The sequence below is a fragment of the Malaclemys terrapin genome, chromosome 8 (assembly GCF_027887155.1).
Source record: "Malaclemys terrapin pileata isolate rMalTer1 chromosome 8, rMalTer1.hap1, whole genome shotgun sequence".
NCBI lineage: Eukaryota > Metazoa > Chordata > Testudines > Emydidae > Malaclemys > Malaclemys terrapin.
Window position 1 is genome coordinate 107,604,942 of NC_071512.1, and position 21,488 is coordinate 107,626,429.

Below are 21,488 nucleotides of genomic sequence, written 5' to 3' on the forward strand. Positions count from 1 at the left end.
CCGCAGCCCCCTGCTAGCCCTGCCCTGGGCTCCCCGCAGCTCTGAGGCGCTGCTGAAATCAAGACACTGACTCAGCAGTGAGCTCTGTGGAGTTTTATTGATCCTGCCTGCGCTGCAGGGCAGCCCCAGGGCCCCGAGTGACCCCCCTGAGGCCTGGCCCACCATGTGCCAGGGCTGGGCCCCTCCTTTGGTGGCCCTGTGACTTGGTGAGGGGCATGGTGTGGCCCTGGGGCTTGTGGGCATCCAGCCCCCATCCGGGATCAGACACACGCTGGAGAGGACGGCCCTGAGGCAGGGCCTGTGCAGAAGCACAAAGGGGCTGCAAAGCAGCTGGCATCCCAAGCTGGGGCTCCCTCCGGCTCAGGGGGGTCCCTGGGCAGCACTGCACCCTGGGGGAGGCAGGAGGGTCTCACCCACCAGGCTGGGCCAGTGGCGTAGCCAGGTGGAGGGAACAGGGGGAGCGGAAAAAAAAAAGGCACCACCTACTGCGGCGCTTTTACCGACGGGACGGCGCTCCGGGTCTTCGGCGGCGCCTCGGCGGCGGGACCTTCACTAACTCCGGGTCTTCGGCGGCGCCTCGGCGGCGGGACCTTCACTAACTCCGGGTCTTCGGCGGTGCCTCGGCGGCGGGACCATCACTCGCTCCGGGTCTTCGGCGGCGCCTCGGCGGCGGGACCCTCACTCGCTCCGGGTCTTCGGCGGCGCCTCGGCGGCGGGACCATCACTCGCTCCGGGTCTTCGGCGGCGCCTCGGTGGCGGGACCCTCACTCGCTCCGGGTCTTCTGCGGCATTTTGGTGGCGGGACCGTCACTCGCTCCGGGTCTTCAGCGGCGCCTCGGTGGCGGGACCCTCACTCGCTCCGGGTCTTCGGCGGCATTTTGGTGGCGGGACCGTCACTCGCTCCGGGTCTTCAGCGGCGCCTCGGTGGCGGGACCCTTACTCGCTCCGGGTCTTCGGCGGCATTGCGGCGATGAAGCTTCAGTGCCGCTGAAGAGCCGTCGCGCCGCCGGGTGAGTAACAGCGCCGCAGAGGGTGGCACCTTAGTGTACATTACAGCAGTCCCTGGGCTAAGCTGACCTTCCCCAGCTCCACACGAGATCGGGCTCAGACGGGAAGCTGTCGTGTCACCCCCCTCAGCCTCCCGTCTGGGCCACAGGAAAATCCAGGCCGGTCCCAATCCACTGCCGGGGGGCGGGGCTGTCGGCTCAGGGAGCTCTCAGCTGAGGAGACGATGGGTGGGAGCCTCTCCCCGGCCCTGCCCTGCCACCCCAAGGCATTGGAGCTGGGCAGCCTGCCCGGCCCACGCAGCAAGCTCAGGCAAGGAGGAGCGTTGTGGGCAGCCCCCGTCTCAGCCCGGCCCCCCCACGCAGGACCATGGCTGCCCTGAGCCTGGCCCGGCTCTGGCTGGGATGGGCCAGGCCTGCCCCCGGCTCTGGCACGACGGGTGCACAAGGCCAGCGGCATCCTGGGAAATGCGCTTTGCCCCGTCACTCCTCCCGGAGATGAAGGAACAGACTCTCCCTGCCCCCCGGCGCCCGCTGCTGGCTGCTACCCCCTCACTCGAGGTAGCCGTGGTGCTCCCGGGGCTGGGTGCCCCTGCGGCACTGGCACAGACGGGATGGCGCCCCGCTCCCCTTCCTCAGCGCGTGGCACTTCCAGGCCTCAGCGATGCACTCGACCTGTGGGGGAGTGATACCAGGTTGCTACTGTGCCAGCCGGTCTGAGCTGGACACAGGGCCAGGCACCTGGGCTTTGGGGGCAGGACAGGGCCAAGAAGTGACAGGGATGGAGAGGGCGAGGGGGCTGGGGCCTGGCATAGGGGGCCATGGGGCAGGCGTCTGTGTCAGTGCCGCAGATGTCCCTGACCGCAGTCCCTTGGCATCTCTCGCCAGCCTCTCCCCGCCCTGGAGGCACTGTCCAGACCCACCCCAAGGGGCGGCCCGAGGGCCTGCAGCAGGTCCCATGCCCCCCGCCCCCAATGCCTTAGGCTGGCCAGGCCTTCCCAAGGGCCCGATCTCAGCCAGGGGCACGTGGACAGATGGACACAGACACAGACGGGGTGCATGGCCAGACAGACACAGACAGACAGACGGACATAGATAGATGGACGTAGACAGCCAGGGCCACAAGGACAGACAGATGGACACAGTCACAGCTGGGGGGCACGGACAGGCAGATGGGCACAGACAGACACAGGCAGACGGACGCAGCCAGACAGACACAGCCAGACAGACACAGACGAACGCAGCCAGATGGACACAGACAGACAGACACAGACGGACACAGCCAGCCGGCCCCTCACCGGGATGAGAGGATCCCTCTGGTTGTGGCTCTCCAGGGCTGCCAGCTCGCGGGGCGAGAGCAGGGGCAGGCGGAGTTCACGCACCGGCCCCGCTGCCACCTCGGCCACCGGCCGCTCTAGGACAGCCTGGAACAGGAGTGCAGGGTCAGGGGCCAAATCCATGACCTGGGGAGCCAGTGGGGGGGTGGGGGGTGGGATGATCTGGGGAGCCAGTGAGGAGGGGGGATGCAATCTGGGGCCTTTGACCCCAGGGTGGCAGGGCCCCCCAGTGCTTTGGCAGCCAGTGGGAGATGGGCCGGGTGTCTTGGCCAGGTTCCCAGGTGATGGGGGCCAACGTCACCAGCCAGCACCATCTGCCCTCCTGTGTGCCCTCCAGTCCCCCCCCAGGCATCCCAAGGGACAGACCCCTGGCATCTCACCCCCAGGGCAGACGGGAGCACTGGGGGTGGGCAGGGACCGGCATCACCTGTGCTTGTGCCCAGAGATTGGGGCCTGGAGCCTGGGAGCTGGGGACAGGTGCCCTCACCTGGGACACCCAGGGGCCCTGCGCTCTGCTTCTCCAGGGTGGGCTGGGGGGGAGGTGGCTGGCAGCCAGGACACCTGGGTTCTATCCCCAGCTCTGGGAGGCGAGTGGGGGGCAGAGGGATCTGGCAGCCAGGACACCTGGGTTCTCTCCTGGCTCTGGGCAAAGAGTGGGGTCTACGGGTTAGAGTCGGGAGGGGGGTCCATTCCAGCTCTGCCATGCACTCACTGGGTGACCAGGGGCACATCCCTCCCCGCTGCCAGCCTCCCCATGGTGGGGGCTGAGATGCCTGCAGCAAGCCCCTGGCTTGGTGAGCCCCAGCTCCTGGCCCTGGGGACCGCCGGCACTCACCGAGCTGACGTGGGCCCATTCCCGCACGGCCTGGATCAGGTCCGGTTCGTCGATGGCCAGCCGGTCGCTGCGCAGCACGACCACCAGCGCCGCAGCCGACAGCTCGTGGAAACTCCGTGTCTGCACCACCTCCTGCGGCACCGCAAACGGGCCGGGTCACCCCTGGCAGCGGGCCTGACCCCACCTGGCACGGGGTGGGCACAGAACCTCTCCCCACACCTCCCGGGCATGTACCCTGCCGACCACCCCACCCCCATCACCTATCCTACTAGCCCTCTGCCCCGCCCCCATCCGTCCCCCCTCTGCCCTGCCCCATCCCACCACCCCTGCCTTGCCCCATCTGTCCCCCCTCTGCCCTGCCCCATCCCACCACCCCTGCCTTGCCCCATCCCATCCCCCCTCTGCCCTGCCCATCCCACCACCCCTGCCTTGCCCCATCCCATCCCCCCTCTGCTCTGCCCCCATCCCACCACCCCTGCCTTGCCCCATCCCGTCCCCCCTGCACTGCCCCATCCCACCCCCCTGCCCTGCCCCATCCTGTCCCCTCTGCCCTGCGCCCATCCCACCACCCCGCTGTGCCCCATCCCGTCCCCGCTCTGCCCTGCGCCCATCCCACCACCCCACCGTGCCCCATCCCGTCCCCACTCTGCCCTGCCCCCATCCCACCACCCCCCTGCCCTGCCCCATCCCGTCCCCCCTCTGCCCTGTCCCCATCCCACCACCCCTGCCCTGCCCCATCCCGTCCCCCCTCTGCCCTGCCCTCATCCCACCACCCCCCTGCCTTGCCCCATCCCATCCCCCCTCTGCCACACCCCTGTCCTGCCCCCTTCTCTTGGCTGCTCAGGGCCCAGGATGCTGTCAGGCTGGTACCATGTGTGGCATTGGCCGCATGCCTGAGTCTGCTAGCGGGTGGCAGGGGCCGGGGGTATTGTCAGAGCTCATGGGGGATCAGGCTGATGCACAGGCCCCCCCCACCTTGTGCTCTTAGACCCCAGGGCCATGCACCTCTGGCCAAACCCTGCCACCCTGTGCCCCCCCCTCGCTCTCTGAGTGGCCATACCCGCGTGCGGTCCTCCACGAACACCAGGCAGTGCTCCTGCAGGTCTGTCTGTCTGTAGGTCACAGCCGCCTGTGGGGAAAACACAGACAGACAGCCGGAGTCAGCTGGAGACCGGGGCACTGGCACAGCAGGGGGCTGCGGGTCGGGAGTGAGGGGCACCGGCAGAGCTGCGGGGGCAGGGCAGGGCTAGCAGGGGGCTGCGGGTCGGGAGTGAGGGGCACCGGCAGAGCTGGGGGGGCAGGGCAGGGCTGAGCTAGCAGGGGGCTGCGGGTCGGGAGTGAGGGGCACCGGCAGAGCTGGGGGGGCAGGGCAGGGCTGGGCTAGCAGGGGGCTGCGGGTCGGGAGTGAGGGGCACCGGTAGAGCTGGGGGGGGGCAGGGCTGGGCTAGCAGGGGGCTGCGGGTCGGGAGTGAGGGGCACCGGCAGAGCTGGGGGGGCAGGGCAGGGCTAGCAGGGGGCTGCGGGTCGGGAGTGAGGGGCACCGGTAGAGCTGGGGGGGGGCAGGGCTGGGCTAGCAGGGGGCTGCGGGTCGGGAGTGAGGGGCAACGGCAGAGCTGGGGGGGCAGGGCAGGGCTAGCAGGGGGCTGCGGGTCGGGAGTGAGGGGCACCGGCAGAGCTGGGGGGGCAGGGCTGGGCTAGCAGGGGCTGCGGGTCGGGAGTGAGGGGCACCGGAAGAGCTGGGGGAGCCCAGGGCTGGGCTAGCAGGAGCTGCGGGTCGGGAGTGAGGGGCACCGGCAGAGCTAGGGGGGGGGCAGGGCTAGGCTAGCAGGAGCTGCGGGTCGGGAGTGAGGGGCACCGGCAGAGCTGGGGGGGGGGGCAGGGCTAGGCTAGCAGGAGCTGCGGGTCGGGAGTGAGGGGCACCGGCAGAGCTGGGGGTGGAGGGTGTCTGACTAGCACCTACCTACAACCTCTTTCAGTCTCACAAGCTCTAGGGTTTGCCACGTCGCCCCACGCAGCCGGTGGAGCCAGCGCTCGGTGCCCGCTGGGGCATTGTTGCCCTTTGCTGGGAGGGAAATGGGGCCACGAGCCACTTGCCGGGACTGTCACCCTGAGAGCCCCAAGCTCAGCTCAGCTCTGCTGGGGGGCTGCAGGGACCTGGGCTCTGGGGGGGGCTGGCACCCCCTAGCACTTCCCTGTTGGGGGGCTGCCCTGCCCCAGGGAGCCTGTGGGTCAGGGCCGCACTAGGCCGGGCGGCTTTGCAGGGATCCCCACCCCAGAGAGCTCCAAGGGTCACTGCAGCCCCCAGGCCCTGGGCCAGGGTTGGGGGGGCCCAGCGAGGCTGCTGCTCTGTGGGAGGGGGGCACAGGGGAGCGTTGCCAGGGTGTGTGTGTGTGTGTCACGGAGTGTGGGGGGACACAAGGCCCTGCACCCCCGGCTTCCTGCAATTCACCGTGACTCTCAGCCAGCCAGTAAAGCAGAAGGTTTATTTAGACGACAGGGACACAGTCCAAGACAGGTCTTGCAGGCACAGACAACAGGACCCCCCCCAGTTAGGTCCATCTTGGGGTCCCAGGGCCCCACAGCCCCCTTGGGAGGTCAGAGCCCCGTCTGCCTCCCAGCTATGTCACCAGCCAGCTCTCAACTCCCTCCCACAACCTTTGTTCAGTTTCCCGGGCAAAGGTGTCACCTGGCCTCCAACTCCTTCCTGGGTTCTCATGTTACACGCTCAGGTATTCGCCTTCGGGCAGACTCCCATCCCCCAGTGCAGACCATCCTAGCCACACTCCCCTGTCAGCATTCACAGACCACAATCAGAACAGTCCCAGTTCGTCACAGCGTGTCCGTGACTGGGGCTGGAGCTGTCACCTGTGAGGCACTGGCCACACGCACAGATACAACGTACACCCGGCACACGCAGCTAAAACACACACGGCACACAGAGACACACACAGCACTACAATGCACACACGGACACACGCACACAGCAGACACACAGCACTACAATTCACACACAGTACAGTGCACACACGGACACACATATAGAACACAGACACACACACACAGAAACACACACACATGCCCTGCCTCGGACGGGATCTCAGCCTGTCCTGTTCCCCAGCCTCGGCAGGGGTTTGGGCCATGCCGCCTCTCAGTGGGGCCAGATCCTGGGTTCCTATGAGGGTCGGTGCCAAGGGATTGACACGGTTTGTAGGGGCGCCAGCAGGGGGCGCCCCAGGGCCAGGCTGGAGCGTGGAGCTGCTCGCCCAGCCAGCCCAGGGCTTGGCCACCACTGCGATCGGCTCCCTCAGCCCCACCGGCCCCTGGCACAGGCCAGCTCTGCCCCCCAGCCAGGGCGTCTCGGGGAATCCCCGTCCCCAGCAGCTCGGCTCAGTGGCCTGGGCTCCTCGGAGCGGCTCCCTGCCCAGCCCCTGTGCCCCTGGGCCGCGTGTGGAGGGGCCGGGGTGAGGAGATGGCTGTGGCCGAGCTGTGCCTGCTAGCGGCAAATCTCCCCGTGGTCGGGGCTGGGGCACAGGGCGGGGCTGGGGCACCGGGCGGGGATGGAGCACCGGGCGGGGATGGGGCACCGGGCTCTGCCAGGGCTCTGCCTGTGCTGGGTCTAACTGATCGCCCAGTCTGGGGGGGGGAAGGAATTTCCCCCTGTGACAAAGTGGGGGTGTGCACGATCTGTGAGTCCGTGACACCCCCCGGCTCAGATTGGCACAGACCCTGGGGGGTTTCGTTGTCCCCTGGCTGCAGCGTGGGGCCCGGTCACTCGCTGGTTTGAGCTGGTGTCAATGGGGGATTCTCAGGAAGTCTCGAACCCCTGCTTAGAGGGGCAGCGACTCAGCCCGAGCTTCTGTGCCCCCCGTGCCACGGCAGATCGCGCTGGGCCTGTCTGGCCGTGAAGGCTAAGAGGCTGCGAGGGCCTAGGCCCCAGCGTCACCCCGGCGCCCCGACCCTTGTCCTCACCCCCCATGACACAGTCTCTGGGTGGGGGAGGGGAGGGTGAGCCAAGAGGCCTCCAGCTGCCCCAGCACGACCTGTCCAATGCCTGGAACCAGCTCGCTGGTCTGGTGCCCACCCCGGGGCACACACCCCTGCACCCAGGGGCCCCCTGCCTTTCCCATCTAGCGCCAAGCACCTACGCTGGCCTGGTACCCATCCCCGGGCACACCCCTGCACCCAGGGGCCCCCTGCCTTTCCCATCTAGCGCCAAGCACCTACGCTGGCCTGGTACCCACCCCCGGGCACACCCCTGTGTTGAGTCTGAACTTTTGATGAGCTTAAACTTAACCCAGACTTGATGTCTCTGTCTGAACTTTTAATCAAAGCTCTGACGTGCGAACTACTCATGACACCCCCCTCCCCTTAAGTAGTCATCTCCCCTTTTCTCTTTCTGAATTTACATTTTAACCTGTTTTATCCTGTAGAATCTTGATTGATTATACATGACCATTATGATCTGTTAATCACTTTGTTTACTTCTGTGTATAAATATTGATGCTCACCCCTAATAAACTTGCCACACTTACTCTGAAGCTTTTCAAGCTAAGGATAGTGTGAGCCCGTTGATCAACGAATTGGTGTCTGGTCTCTGACAGATTGTGAGCCCCATACCAACTCCGCACGAACTCGGGTGCTGGAGAGGTGAGTGAGGACTTGCTTTTTACCTAACAATTTGGGGGCTCGTCCGGGATTTCCTTCTGGTGCGGTGCCTCTGTCCAGTGGTCAGACCACTCATATACGAATTGGCAGGCGCCACGGGAGATTTCTCCCAGCCAATTCAATATTGAGGGGTCGTGTACTGGACAGCAGGGTAAATGCCAGTTGGAGGGCTCCTGTCAGACACCATGGGTCAAGGGACTAGCGTGCCTCTTGAGAGTCCGTTGGGGATTGTAAATAAGTTATGGAACGAAGGGAAACTCCCAGTACAGACAGGAATGTCTAGGAGGAAGTTGTACACACTGTGTGTAAGGAATTGGACTGGGTATACCGCGGTATTGGCCGACCCGGAGATGAGGTGGCCTTCGTATGGCTCTTTCGAACAGGCTGCCTTAAGAGGAGTAAGGAGCCAGATCGAAAAAGACCATCCGGGACAGTTATGTTACTGGTTTTGTTGGGACACAGCAGCAGAGCTGTGGAAATCTTTAAAAATTATGGCAGTCAGGTATTCTCCCGAGAGTGAACCCCCCTCCATGTTATTTCGATGAAGGGTGTAAACCACGGCGTGCTTTGACTCGTCAGTTGGTCCCCACTGCACCTGCCCCTATTCCTCCGCAGGGGGACTCTCTCCAGGGCGCAGAGGGGAATCTGCAGGACTCCAGATTGGAATCTCTGCAGAGGGATAAGGGGGAAATGGAAGGGCACACCTCGGGAGGAGTAATTACTAGGCAAAAGATCAAGCAGATGCAGCAGGTTGCATACCCCTCCCCTGGGGACGCCCAGAGGGTCCGGTCGCATCCGCAGATACTTACACCAGGGACGAATACACCCCTGCACCACCAGCTCAGCCCGTTCCCCAGGCCTGGATCAACTACGGGCAACAGCAGCAGCTGCAGCAAACTCAGCCTCCTCAATGACGGTACCCCGGGGGCGAAGGCAAATAATGTGATGGTCTTATTTCCTTAATGTCTTTAGCCGGCTCCTTCCTCACTTTCTCCCCTCCCAGCAAAGAGCCTCGTCTAACCCTTTCAGTCCAGGGACTGCCTGTCTCCTTCCTCAATGATACTGGAGCTACTTTCTCTCTTTTAAATCATGCCCCCTCTCCCTGGCTATCCTCTGAGGTTAAAACTGCAACTGGGGTGGAGGGCAACCCACAGTCTCTGGGACTCACTTTGCCTCTAAATGTTATTTATGCTGATAAATGTTTTTCTCACCATTTTCTTTTTTCCCCAGCTTGTCTGATCCCTTTGATGGGCCGGGATTTACTCTGTAAGCTTGAGGCTACTTTAACCTGCACTCCTGAAGGGGTAGGATTATTGATGACAGTGTTAGGAGATTCGGCCCCAACTCAGGGTAATTGGGAACCCCCCCCCCTCTCCCCTGACCTCACTGACTTGCCTTTAACCCTCTGGGGAATTTCTGACACTGATGTTGGCCTGCTCCTTTCGGCAGAGCCAGTAAGGATTCAAGTGAAGCCCTCCTTAACCCCCCCGTCAGTCCCTCAATACCCCCTGTCGCTGGAAGCCCGGGAGGGCATCCGCCCCATTATCGAGGGATTCATTGCACAAAAGCTAGTCCGCCCTCAGCGCACTCCCTGTAACACCCCTATACTGCCTGTCAAAAAGCCTCCTAAAAAGGACGGAGACCCTATTCGTTGGCGCTTTGTACAGGATCTACGGGTTGTTAATCAGTAGGTGGTCCCTCTTCATGCAGTAGTTCCTGATCCAGCTACTATCATCAGCCAAATCCCCTGGGATGCTAAGTGGTTCACTGTTATTGACTTAAAATCAGCCTTTTTCAGCATTCCTGTGCACCCAGACTCTCAGTATCTCTTTGGTTTCACCTGGGAGGGACAAAGTTATGTCTGGCAATGACTTCCTCAAGGCTACAGAGACAGCCCCACGATTTTCAGCCAATGCCTCCGCCACGACTTGGAAGGCTTCACCAGTCCGCAGGGATCCACGTTAGTCCTATACGTAGATGACATCCTATTAGGTAACCGCGAAGAAGCTGCCCTCCGCATCGATGGTAAGGCACTTTTATTATACCTACACACCAGAGGCCACAAGATAGACCCTAACAAGATTCAGTGGGTCTCACAGAAGGTCCGATATCTGGGCTTCCTGTTAACCCCAGAGGGGAGACAAATGGACCCAGTCCGCATAAAGACTATCCAAAACTGCCCTCTGCCAAACACCAAGAAACAACTTCAAGGTTTCTTAGAATTAATTGGCTTCTGTCACCCCTGGTTGCCGTCCTGCGGGGAGTTAAGCAAACCGCTCCACCGACTCACTGCTAACCTTGCTCCTGACCCTTTGCAGTGGTCCCCGGACACAATCCAAGCCTTTCAGTTACTCAAGGACAGTGTGGCCTCCTCCATGTCTCTCCGCCCCCCCAATTACAGCAACCCTTTCACCTTTTTGTCCACGAGAGGGGCGGAATTGCTAGTGGCGTCCTTACCCAGCTGAGCGGGCCCCACCATTTCCCGCTTGCTTTTTACTCTCAGCAGATCGACCCTGTCGCTCAGGGAACCCCATCCTGCACCCGGACTCTGGCAGCAGCTGCCCTGCTGATCACAAAGGCAAAGAGCCTGACCCTGGGTCATTTTACCACGGTTTGGACCTCTCATGCCTTGTCAGCCCTTCTGCGTAGGGGCACAACCCAAGTCTTTTCGGCCCATCATCAGCAACAGCTAGAGGCCGAACTCTTAAAAGACACTAACCTAATTTTTGAAAGGTGTGGGCCCCTTAATCCAGCTACCTTGCTTCCTGACCTGCCAGTCCTCCAGGATCAGCACGACTGTTTGGAAGTAGTTTATAGCATCTTACAAATAAGGGACCTGGCTTATGCCGGATGGCTGAGCCTGCCTCCCTCGCTCCAATACCCCGTGGCAGTTCACTGGCACCATGATAAGGGGGGTCACTACGGCACGCACGCCCTTGTGGACACCATCGCTCGCTTTTGGTATGCTCCAGGCATTCAACCTACTGCCTGTCAATAGTGAAAGCATGCAGCACATGTCAGCGTAATGGACCTGCTCCGCCTCTTAACAAAATTAAGGGTGGAAGACCTCCGCCTGCTGCTTCATTTCAACATCTTCAAATTGACTTTGCAGATATGCCAAAGGCTTTTGGGAAAAAGCACCTCCTTGTTTTGGTTTGCCCTCTGACTTCCTGGGTCGAAGCTTTTCCTACTGCTAATTGTACTGCTGCCACAGTGGCGAAGATTCTCCTTAGAGACATTGTACCCCGTTTTGGCATCCCTCTCGTGCTTGACTCAGATCGCGGACCTCACTTTACTGGTCATGTCCTTGGCCGTTTAGAACAAGGACTGGGCATTTCACACTCCTTTCATACACCCTACCACCCCCAGTCTGGCGGGAAAGTTGAGCGTATGAATAGGGAGCTTAAGTTTACATTGGCTAAATACTGTCAGGAAACAGGGTTAAAGTGGCCTCAGGTACTTCCCTTGGTCCTGTTTCACCTTCGTACTCGCCCAACCCGTGTATTGGGATTATCCCCCTTTGAACTGCTCTATGGACACCCCTCTTTCAAAGGCGGGGCGCTACCACGTGCTGATGTTTCACTATTGGGAGGGGATCATATGACCGCGTGCCAGTTTCTCTCCCTACAGGCTCGCCTCCGTACCCTTTGGAAAGCCTCGCAGTTTTCCCAGACCGTGCTGCTGGAAGAACAGATCCACCCGTTCCAACCAGGGGACTTCGTCTGGGCCAAAAAGTTCGTTCGTGGCGACACCCTCCAGCCGAGGTTTACTGGACCCCACCAGGTTCTTTTAACAACCCAGACTGCAGTGTTCCTGGAAGGACGCAAATCCTGGATCCACCACTCCCACGTCAAGCCAGCCGTAGTGGACCACAGTGACGGACCAGCAGCTCTTGCCACCACTGAGGACACTGCCTCCGACCAGTGGACCAGCTTACCTCTTTCAGACATCAGACTTAAATTGACTCGGCAAAAATGAGAGGACCTTTTATTCTGACAACTGTATGTTTTTTATTATGCCTTTTTAGTTTATTTTCTACTTATGAAGATAATGCTTTTATTAGATATTCCCATGAGGTTAAAACTCGCATTTTAGGAAATAGAAGTAATTGCTGGGTATGTACTCAATTTCCAGTAAATGCAGAACAGGGACTACTAGAATCTTTAACCAATGAAACTGCGACCCTATTTGAGAATCAGGCCGGGGAAATGTCCCAGCTGCGCCAGTTAGCTTTGCAAAACCACATGGCTTTAGACATAATGTTAGCAGCCCAGGGAGGAACTTGTGCCCTCATAAATGAAGAATGCTGTGTTTTTGTAAATGACACCTACTCTGACACTTTTCAATGTACCAAACATCTAAGGGAAATGGCTAAGAACTACTCCTCTGGCCAGCCACCTTATAATTGGTGGGGAGCCTTATGAAATTGGCTGCCTGGATTTGGGTGGGTTAAAAAAACTCTTGGTGGGTATTGTTGGGGCCATAGTAATCCTTATAATACTGTGTTGCTGTATTCAGTGTGTCCCCTCCCTCATAGACTCATGTGGGTCAGTTTATTCTTTTCCTACTTCAGCCAAGGGCCTTACTCTCTTCGAGTTGGCCCAGGCTGAAATTGCCAAGCGGCCCTTGGCTCCTTAAAATGGGGTGTAGCTTTTGGTAAATAGTTATCCCAAAGCTACAAATGGAGGAATGTTGAGTCTGAACTTTTGATGAGCTTAAACTTAACCCAGACTTGATGTCTCTGTCTGAACTTTTAATCAAAGCTCTGACGTGCGAACTACTCATGACACCCCCCTCCCCTTAAGTAGTCATCTCCCCTTTTCTCTTTCTGAATTTACATTTTAACCTGTTTTATCCTGTAGAATCTTGATTGATTATACATGACCATTATGATCTGTTAATCACTTTGTTTACTTCTGTGTATAAATATTGATGCTCACCCCTAATAAACTTGCCACACTTACTCTGAAGCTTTTCAAGCTAAGGATAGTGTGAGCCCGTTGATCAACGAATTGGTGTCTGGTCTCTGACAGATTGTGAGCCCCATACCAACTCCGCACGAACTCGGGTGCTGGAGAGGTGAGTGAGGACTTGCTTTTTACCTAACACCTGCACCCAGGGGCCCCCTGCCTTTCCCATCTAGCGCCAAGCACCTACGCTGGCCTGGTACCCACCCCCAGGCACACCCCTGCACCCAGGGATCTCCTGCCTGTCCCATCTAGCGCCAGGTGTGACAAAGTGGGACTCTGTTCTTAATGTTTCCTCTGAATACGTATGTGTGCCTCAGTTTTCCCTATGCATTTCTAAAGTCTCTGTCTAGGTGGTGGGGAAAGGCCAGTGCGCATAAATCACTGATACTCTGTCTCCCTGGCAACAAATGGCCAGGGCCCCTTCCCCCCTGCAAGGAAATAGCTAAAGGTGAACAAAGGGATCAGGTGACCTCCTGGCCCAGGAAAGAGACAAAGCCGGGAGAAGGAGGGGCTGGAGGGGGTTTGAGAGTTGGAGCTACCTGGGGACTAGGAGTGAGGGCAGACGTGGGTGTCTGGCTCTCTGCACCCCATAATGGACCCGGCCGAGGGGTCCCGTTCGCCGCTGTACCTACAAGCTCTGTTTTAGACCGTGTTCCTGTCATCTAATAAACCTCTGTTTTACTGGCTGGCTGAGAGTCACGTCTGACTGCGAAGTGGGGGTGCAGAACCCTTTGGCTTCCCCAGGACCCCGCCGGGGCGGACTCGCTGGGGGAAGCGCATGGAGGGGCATGTGCTGAATGCTCCCAGGAGAGACCCAGGAGGTGAAGCCGTGTGAGCTTCTTGCCCTGAAGACAGTCTGCTCCGAGGGAGAGGAGGCTCCCCAAAGTCCTGACTGGCTTTGTGGGGAGCAGTTCCAGAGCATCGCCCGGGGACTCCGTGACACCAGGCACCTACGCTGGCCTGGTACCCACCCCCGGGCACACCCCTGCACCCAGGGGGCCCCTGCCTTTCCCATCTAGTGCCAAGCACGTACGCTGGGCTGGGCTGGTGCCCACCCCCGGGCACGATAGAGCCGCCCTGCCAGCAGGGAGCTCGCTGCCTACAGCCCGAGGCAGGGTGGGCAGACAGGGGGCAGGACGTTGACCCCATGCTGAGGGTGGGGTGCAGAATCATAGACCCAGAGGGTTAGACGGGACTGCCAGGATCATCCTCTCTCCTCTCAAAAACCGCCAGTGAAGAAGCTTCCAGGACCTCCCGAGGCCCCTGCTCCAGGGGCCGATGGGCCGACGTGGTTAGGACGTTTGTCCTGAGATTTAACCGAAATCTGCTGTGCCGTAGTCTAGGGTTACCATATTTTAAGTGTCCAAAAGGAGGACACTCCACGGGCCCCGGCACCGCCCCAACTCCGCCCCGCCCCCTCCCCTGGACGCTTCATCCCCTGCCCCTCCCACTCCCCTGCTTCCCGCGAACATTTGATTCGCGGGAAGCCTGAAGCAGCAGGCAAGCTGGGGCGGGGGGGGAGCGAGGAGGCGCGGGCCAGTCCGGCCCCCCCGGCTGAGCAGCTCTGGCCCCGGCATCTCCCGCCCAGCTTGGCTCGGGCCCTGGGGCACCGGCCGCCGACCCCGGCCCTGAGCACCACCGCCCCTGGCCGAGCACCGCCCGGCCCCGCACCGCCAGCCCCCGACCCCAGCCACCACCGCCCTCGGCCGAGCACTCCCGGCCCGGCCCCGGCCCCCGGCTGAGCACTGCCGGCCCCAGCCCGGCCCCTGGCCAAACACCGTCGGGCCCCACACTGCCGGCTCCAGCCGAGCACCCTGGGCCCCGGCCCCGCACTGCCCGCCCCCGGCTGAGCACCGCCGGCCCCGGGCCCGGGCTCTGGCCCCGCACCGCGGGCCCCGGCGGCTCCGGCCGAGCACTGCTGGCCCCAGCAGCTCCGGCCCCTGGCTGAGCACCGCCGGTCCCTCCCTCCCTATTTTCCCGGACATGTCCGGCTTTTGGGGATTTCCTCCCAGACAGGGATTTGAGGCCCAAAAAGCCGGACATGTCCGGGAAGATCCGGAAGTATGGTAACCCTACGTAGTCTGAGCCCGTCGCCTCTCGTCCTGCCCTCTGGGGCCAGAGAGAACAAGTTTCCGCCAGCTTTTTTAGGGCAGCCTGTCAAGTATTTGAAGACCGGCCACTCTCATGTCCCCACTTAATCTCCCCTTTTCCAAACTAAACACACCCGGGTCCTTCAGCCTTTGCTCCTATAGCTGCATTCCAGCCCTCTGGTCCTCTCTGGCGCTCGCCTCCGGATCCTTTCTCTGCAGCAGTGACCAAAACTCCAGTGACCAGTTCTCCAGCTGAGGCCTAACCAGCGCCGGCACAGCGGTACTGTCACCTCCCGTGACTTGCAGGCGCTGCCTTGGCTAATGCAACCTACAATTGCATTTGCTTTTTTTGCAACGGCCTCGTGTTGCTGACTCATGCTGAGGTTGCGATTTGCTCCCGCATGGGCTGGAAGGGAGCAACAAACAGGCTGGGGCCGGGCGCATCCTGACGCTGTGTCTCTATGTGTGCGCACACCCAGCCAGGTGTGTATGTACATGTGTGTAACTGACCATGTGTGTGTGTGTGTACCCAGCCACGTGTGCCTGCACGTCAGTGTGTGAGTGATCACGGGCCTGTATGTTTGTGTATGTACCTGAGTCTGTATGTACGTCTGTACCTCACCACACATGTGTGGGCACCAACCACATGTGTACCTGACTGTGTGTGCACCTCACTGTGTGCGTGTGTTGTGACACACTGTTACGCCCAGTTGTTTTGAGGACAAACAGTCCCACCCCGGGGCCCACTTTTCCTGTCCCTGCTCTGGGGCTGGGTGACCACAGCCCGGGCGAGTATTTCGGTTGTAACGCCTCCAGGCAACGGCCTCCCCGCCGCAGAGTAAACAGGAAGTGCCTGACTTGCCACAGCAGCGATGTCAACAAGGCCATGAACGCGCTGGGGGGAGCAGGGCGCCAGGGGCCCGGCACGGCCGCAAACGCGCCAGGCGGAGCAGAGCACCAGGGGCCCGGCACGGCCGCAAACGCGCCAGGCGGAGCAGAGCACCAGGGGCCCAGCACGGCCGCGAACGCACCAGGCGGAGCAGAGCACCAGGGGCCCAGCACGGCTGCCAACACCCCCGGGGGCGGGTCAGCACAGATGGTCCCTGCCACTGACGCAAGGCCCTGGTGCTGGGGCGGCTTGGCGTGCTCAGGGACCCTGCGTGGGCCTCCAGCCCCCTCAATCCCAAGCTGGCTTCCCCCACGGGTGCAGAGTCCTCAGTCCAGCCACCCCCCGGCTCCCCTCTGCAGCCATTGGCGTCCCACTCCCCCAGGGCTGGATGGGACCGCGCTGGAGCCGAGCAACCAGCCGGGTGACTGGTGGTGGAGAGACACCCCTCCTCCCACTACAGCCCCCCAACAATGGCATGGCCCCTAGCCCTCTCCCACGGGGCCCAGCACCCCCTGCCCCTCCCACCTTGGCACTCCCTGACCCCGGTGCAGCCCTAACCTCACCCCACCCCCAGCTACCAAACCCTCCCCCCGCTCCCAGGGACGGGCTGCCCCCACCGGCCTCCCAGCGATGCCCGGGGCCCATCAGCAACCAGCTCGGCAGCCCAGAGGCCCTGATCCCAAAGCCGTGGGCAGAAGCTCAGCAAGAACCGTCACGCCCGGCAGACCCGACCCGCCTCTGCCCAACTGACAGGCGGGGTGCCCGGTTGCCCTGTAACAGAGGGTGGCCACTGTCTGTACGGCTGCTGACGCTCCTACACTGCCAGCCCTGCCCAGGGCAGGGAGGGGACCCAGGGTTATTTGTGTGCCATGCCATCACAGGTCGCAGCCAAACACGGGGAAATGGGCACCCGTGACAGCTGTGGGGGAGGCACTGGAGTCCAGGCTAGTACCGCCAAACCCTGCCTGCCACCCACGGCTGGCGAGGGCATGGCTCTCCCCGGGTGCCCATCACCACAGCATTTGGGGGCCGAGCAGGACAGTCACGACAGCAGGTAAAGGTACCTGGGCCCACACGGCCCTGGAGACCAGGCCCTCCGCGCTCTGGGCAGGGGCACCATCCAGACGGGGCCCATCAGCTGCGTGAAATCCCTTCCAGCTGCAATGTCCGTCCTCGGAGCCAGCGATGCCTCGGGAGCCGGGCCTGGCTGGGGGCTTGGCCCAGCAGCTGCATTCGCCGCAGGCTCAGAGAGGGTGGCCGTCCTGAGCGCCCCACAGGGAAATGCTCCACAACCCAGTGACAGGGTCTAGGTCAGGGCCCTCGCTGGGGTCCCTGACATGGGACCCGACAGCGGGGGGAGGGGCACCAGGGGCCCTCATGGACGGAAATGGGTGCTGCACAGGCTCCATCCCCCACCCCCAGCCAGCTGCAGAGGGCGAATGCAGATCTCCCCAGCACTGGGGGCAGGGCCTCGTGGGACGGGTCCGTGCACACATCACAGCCAAAGCTTCCCTGGAAGGGGAGCCATGGGTTCCTTCCCCCGCCAGACGGATTGTTCCACGCGCCGGGGCCCAACCGTCACCTCGCGCACCGGCACTTTCCAGGGCACCTGACACCCATTTCCCCTCCTGCTTCTTTCCGCTGAGCAACGCTTCACGTGGTGCCAGCCGCCCGCGCCAGGGAAATCCTGCTGAGACAGACCTGCCCCGGCCGCATCACAGCAACCACAGAGCCGGGCGCCGGGGGAAAGCTGCCAGCGGAGAGAATGATGAGTGCAAAGGCTCCCGCGAGGGCCTGCTCGGGGAGGGCTCCCATCCGGGTCTGATGGCACCGGGACTCCATTAGCCACGATGCACCCAGCCCTGCTCAGACCCACTGAGACATGCAGCCAGTCCAGGAGCACAGAAATGCCTGCTCCTCCACTGAGTGGTAGCAGGCGCCCGGGGCCTCGTGGCTTCCCAGCGCAGGAGAAATCTGTGACGCGGAGTCAGGGTGTATTCAAAGTGCAATTGGCTTATTTACCCACATGCACCCGGCCTGGACCAAAGCGGGTCACAATCAGCATGTGGGGAAATCCCAGCTCCCAGGGGGCAGCTGCCTCACGCTGCGACTAATCAGAGCCCAAGGTAGAGAGTAACGCTGCCGCGGCTTGCACAGCTGCCTCTGCACAGAACCAGGGCCTCACCCCGCAGCTTGTCTGCCCAAGACTGAGCACTTGCTCACGCGTTTGGCAGACTGCGTAACAGCGCCCACCCCCTACCCCCCCGGCAACGCCTGCCATGACCATACACACAACGAGAGCCCACGTGGAACATGCTGGCTTCAGAATCGTCACAAGGCAATGTCCTAAGGACATGGGGCGGCTGTAGTTGAAGAGATCGATCATTGGTCCAGCCAGTCCAGGGGGCAGTTCCCCACCCACAAATGCGCCTCGTCCCTAGGCAACGCTCTAGCAGGGGGAGCGTTTCTCTTGGCTCGTTTCATGCAGGGGGAGCCAGGCTGGAATAGCCAGGAGCTGCGGGTCGGGAGTGAGGGGCACCAGCAGAGCTGTGGAGACCCACGAGCTGGGTGTTGTGCGGTTCTGTGCATGGCTCTGCCGCAGCCCCGAGCAATGGATGAATTCACCTCCGAATGTCGGACAAATGGCAAGCCAGGCTCTGTGGCCAGCAAACAATGGGGGCTAAGGGGTGGCCCCTCGAGGCAGGGGGGGCTGCGCTGGCAGCCTAATGCCATGCTCTGGCTCCCAGCATGACGCATAGGCAGGGGGCAGGCAGCAGGCTGACGCAGACCCCCAACGGGGCCGCCCCAGGCGGGGGGGCGGGGGAGCAGAAGGGCTCTGCTCCAGCAGGGCCGGGGCAGGACTCGAGGAAAGGGATAAAGGAGTCGGGTAAAGCTGGTTTCCAGGGGCCAGCGTGTCCCTAAGGAGCCTTCTTCATGGGGGGCTCCTCAGCCACTGGCCTCTGGCCTGCCCCTGGAGCCCGGTGCCCAGGCTGCTCTGTGAGCCGGCAGGGTCATTTGGTCTGATCTCCAGGCCCAGATCCGGGCCCCGGCCTATGGTACTGCCAGGCAGCTCTGCCCAGCCTGACGTGCTGGGGCACAGAGTCCTGCCTGCCCATGTCTTGTGGCCATGCTGGTCACGTCCAGCCCTCCTCAGTCAGTGGGACGGGGGGAATGACACCCCCGTGGGGTAGTTCTCACACAGCCCCCCCCCCCGGGTGACAGAGCCCCTTCCAGCAGGGAACCCATGGCTACATCTTCAGCCCAGCCTGCCAGCATCAGCGAGGGGAGAATCAGGCCCTTTGAGCGACTCCTGACTGCACCGGCGCAGGCCCCATGGCTGTTGGGAGCAGCGTTTCGATGGAACAGAAACTCCGGCGTCAGCATGTTCTCCGGGGCCTCCTCCTCACCGCCAGCCTGCTCTGAGCCACTCTCTGAATCAATCAGCAACCGAGAGCAGCTCGCAGTCCGAGGGGGAAAATCTCCCTGCGCCTTGGAAAGCCGCCCCCGTCCCCTCCCCGGCCCTGCCCTCGCAGACCCGGTGCCCTTGCTGACTCTGTTCCGGCAGAGCCAGGGCTGCCCGCCGGCCCCTGCTGAGAGCAGGCCCCCCCGCCCTGGGTGCTGTGCAGAGGGACAGGCAGCCCCTGCCTCAAAGAGCTCCTCAGAGTGGGAGGGGAAACTGAGACACAGGGAGGGGGAATAACGTGCCCAAGTTCCCCCAGCAGGCCAGTGGCAGAGCCAAGAATAGGAACCAGATCTCTGGAGGGCCAGCCCAGCGCTCTGCCCATTGTGCATCACTGCCTCTCTGTCAGTGCCTGCTCTCAGCCCTCCCCCACACTGCAGAGGCAACCCCAGCTCGACTTTTCCCTTCGGGGCAAGTGAAGCCCTGGGGACACCTGCCCCGCACGGTGCCCTGGGCTGGGTGACGGGGGGATCCTGGCTGCCTGTGGGGAGAGGCCCGTCTCCGGGGGGCCGGCGGAGACACAGGCTCGCCTCGGGTCCCGGTGGACGGCTCGGTGGAAATGAAAGCCGCCATCCCCGCTGACATCAACTGGCAGCGGAGCGGGAGCTCACCCTGCCGCTAGCCAGGCTGGCCCCAGGCTGGGCCACGCCCGCCGCCCGTCAGTCTACGGCTGCCAAGCCGGCACTTTCCCGGCCACGGGTGCACGGGCCTCGGCCTGGACGTGGCAGTTCGAGCCAGGCCCTGCTGAGCAGCCGGCGGGCGTTTCCCTGAGCAGGCCTTAGGCCCAGGCGCCACCAGAGGGGAAGTGACGGTGGGTTTGGTGCTGAGCTGCCTCGGTGCGGCTCTGGCTGCGCTGCCCGGCAGACCCGCGACCAGGTCCTCCCTGGCTCTTGCTGCCCCAGATGCGCCCGGCTCAGCCTCCCGGCGGCACGTTCTGCCCTCTCAGCATCCTCACCATCGCCCCAAGGGATCCCCAAGCCGGAGCCGTGGCACGGTGCAGAGCCCGTCCCCACCTCCAGCCTAGGCACCACGGACATGTGGGCGCAGCTCTGCCGCTAGCAGAGGGGGGGCGGACAGACTCCTTCTGCCAGGGCCGGGGGGCTGCACCAGCACAGACCCAGCCGTCAGCCAGGAACCTGGAGGAACTGCCAGCAATGCCCTGCCTCACCCGGAGCGGGCCAGGTGCCCGCGGATCTGCCCTGCCCCATTCCCCGTGCCCAGCTCCACTCCTGACTCCACCATCCCTTTCCCCCACCCCCAGGCCGGCTCCCTGGCCCGCCACAGGGTTAGGAGCCCAGCTGAGCGGGCAGCACGGGGGATGCCCCTATGCCCAGGGGAGCTGCTTGCCTAGATGGTTACGCCATCCTGGCAGGGGCTGGGGGAGGGAAGCGCACACTGCTTTAATGTCAGCCTGGGGAAGGAACGCGGGGAGCGTCCCAAGCGCGTCACCAGTGCACCAGGTGTGAATGTAAACTCCCCCAGCAAAGGTTACCGCGCCACCCGGGCGCGCTCACCTCATCCCCACCCCCGCCCACAGACGGGGCCCTTTGCAGCAAAACAGGAAGTGCTGGGGAACGGCGCTGACCTCACTGCGCTATTATTAGCTCCCCGGCTCGCTGAGTGGGGCACACGCGGCTGTTTACATGCGTCTGCCCCACACCGAGGCCTGTAGGGAGCTCCCAGAATTCCCAGGAGGGAGCCCAACAGCCTGCTTGTTCGGGGCGCCCAGACGCTGTGGTGACGGGTGCGTCGGCAGGGACCGGCTCTGTGGAAGGCTGCTTGGGGCAGTGAGGGTCAGGAGGTGCCCTGATATGCCAAGCGGGGGCAGCTGAAGGGCATCCCACAACCCAGCTGTGCCCAGCAGAGCTCTCCAAGAGGGGGGCGGCCGCGGCGGACGATCACTGGCTAAGAACTCCGTCCCTCTCGCTGCAATGGGGTCACAATCCCAGGGAAGTGCCTGGCTCCCAGTCTCTTGACCAATGTGGTCGCCTAACCCCAGGGAGGCAGTGCCGCCAAACCATGAGAACGCGCATGTTCGGGGCTCTTCGCCTTCTGCTTTCGGAGCCTTTTGGGGTCACTTGCAACTGGTTTTCTGCAGTCACGGGGGGCTAGAAACTTGTTTCTTTTTAAATGAAAACTGTGCCTCTGCTGTGATCATGGGACTCCAGGAGCTGGGGCTTCAAGGAAAGCACCCTGTGACGGGGTGCGACTCGTCACGCTAGCGCCTCCTGCTGGCTG

The 21,488-nt window shown here is 62.4% G+C and overlaps 1 protein-coding gene across 5 annotated transcripts in view; it reads right to left on the bottom strand.

Moving 5' to 3' along the window:
* Nucleotides 1–78: 78 nt before the first annotated feature.
* The window catches only part of BTBD19 (BTB domain containing 19), a 70,477-nt gene continuing 49,067 nt past the window's right edge, over nt 79–21,488 (bottom strand). For 3 of the 5 annotated variants that reach the window (XM_054037827.1, XM_054037825.1, XM_054037823.1), the window contains 4 exons: nt 4,237–4,305; nt 3,177–3,308; nt 2,303–2,428; nt 79–1,039 (listed from right to left, as the gene is read on the bottom strand). In XM_054037827.1, coding sequence (XP_053893802.1) covers nt 911–1,039; nt 2,303–2,428; nt 3,177–3,308; nt 4,237–4,305 — 456 coding nt within the window. In that variant the 3' untranslated portion in view covers nt 79–910. Of the gene's footprint in view, nt 1,680–2,302; nt 2,429–3,176; nt 3,309–4,236; nt 4,306–21,488 lie in introns of all 5 variants that reach the window. The other 2 variants (XM_054037824.1, XM_054037826.1) reach the window with 2 other exon arrangements.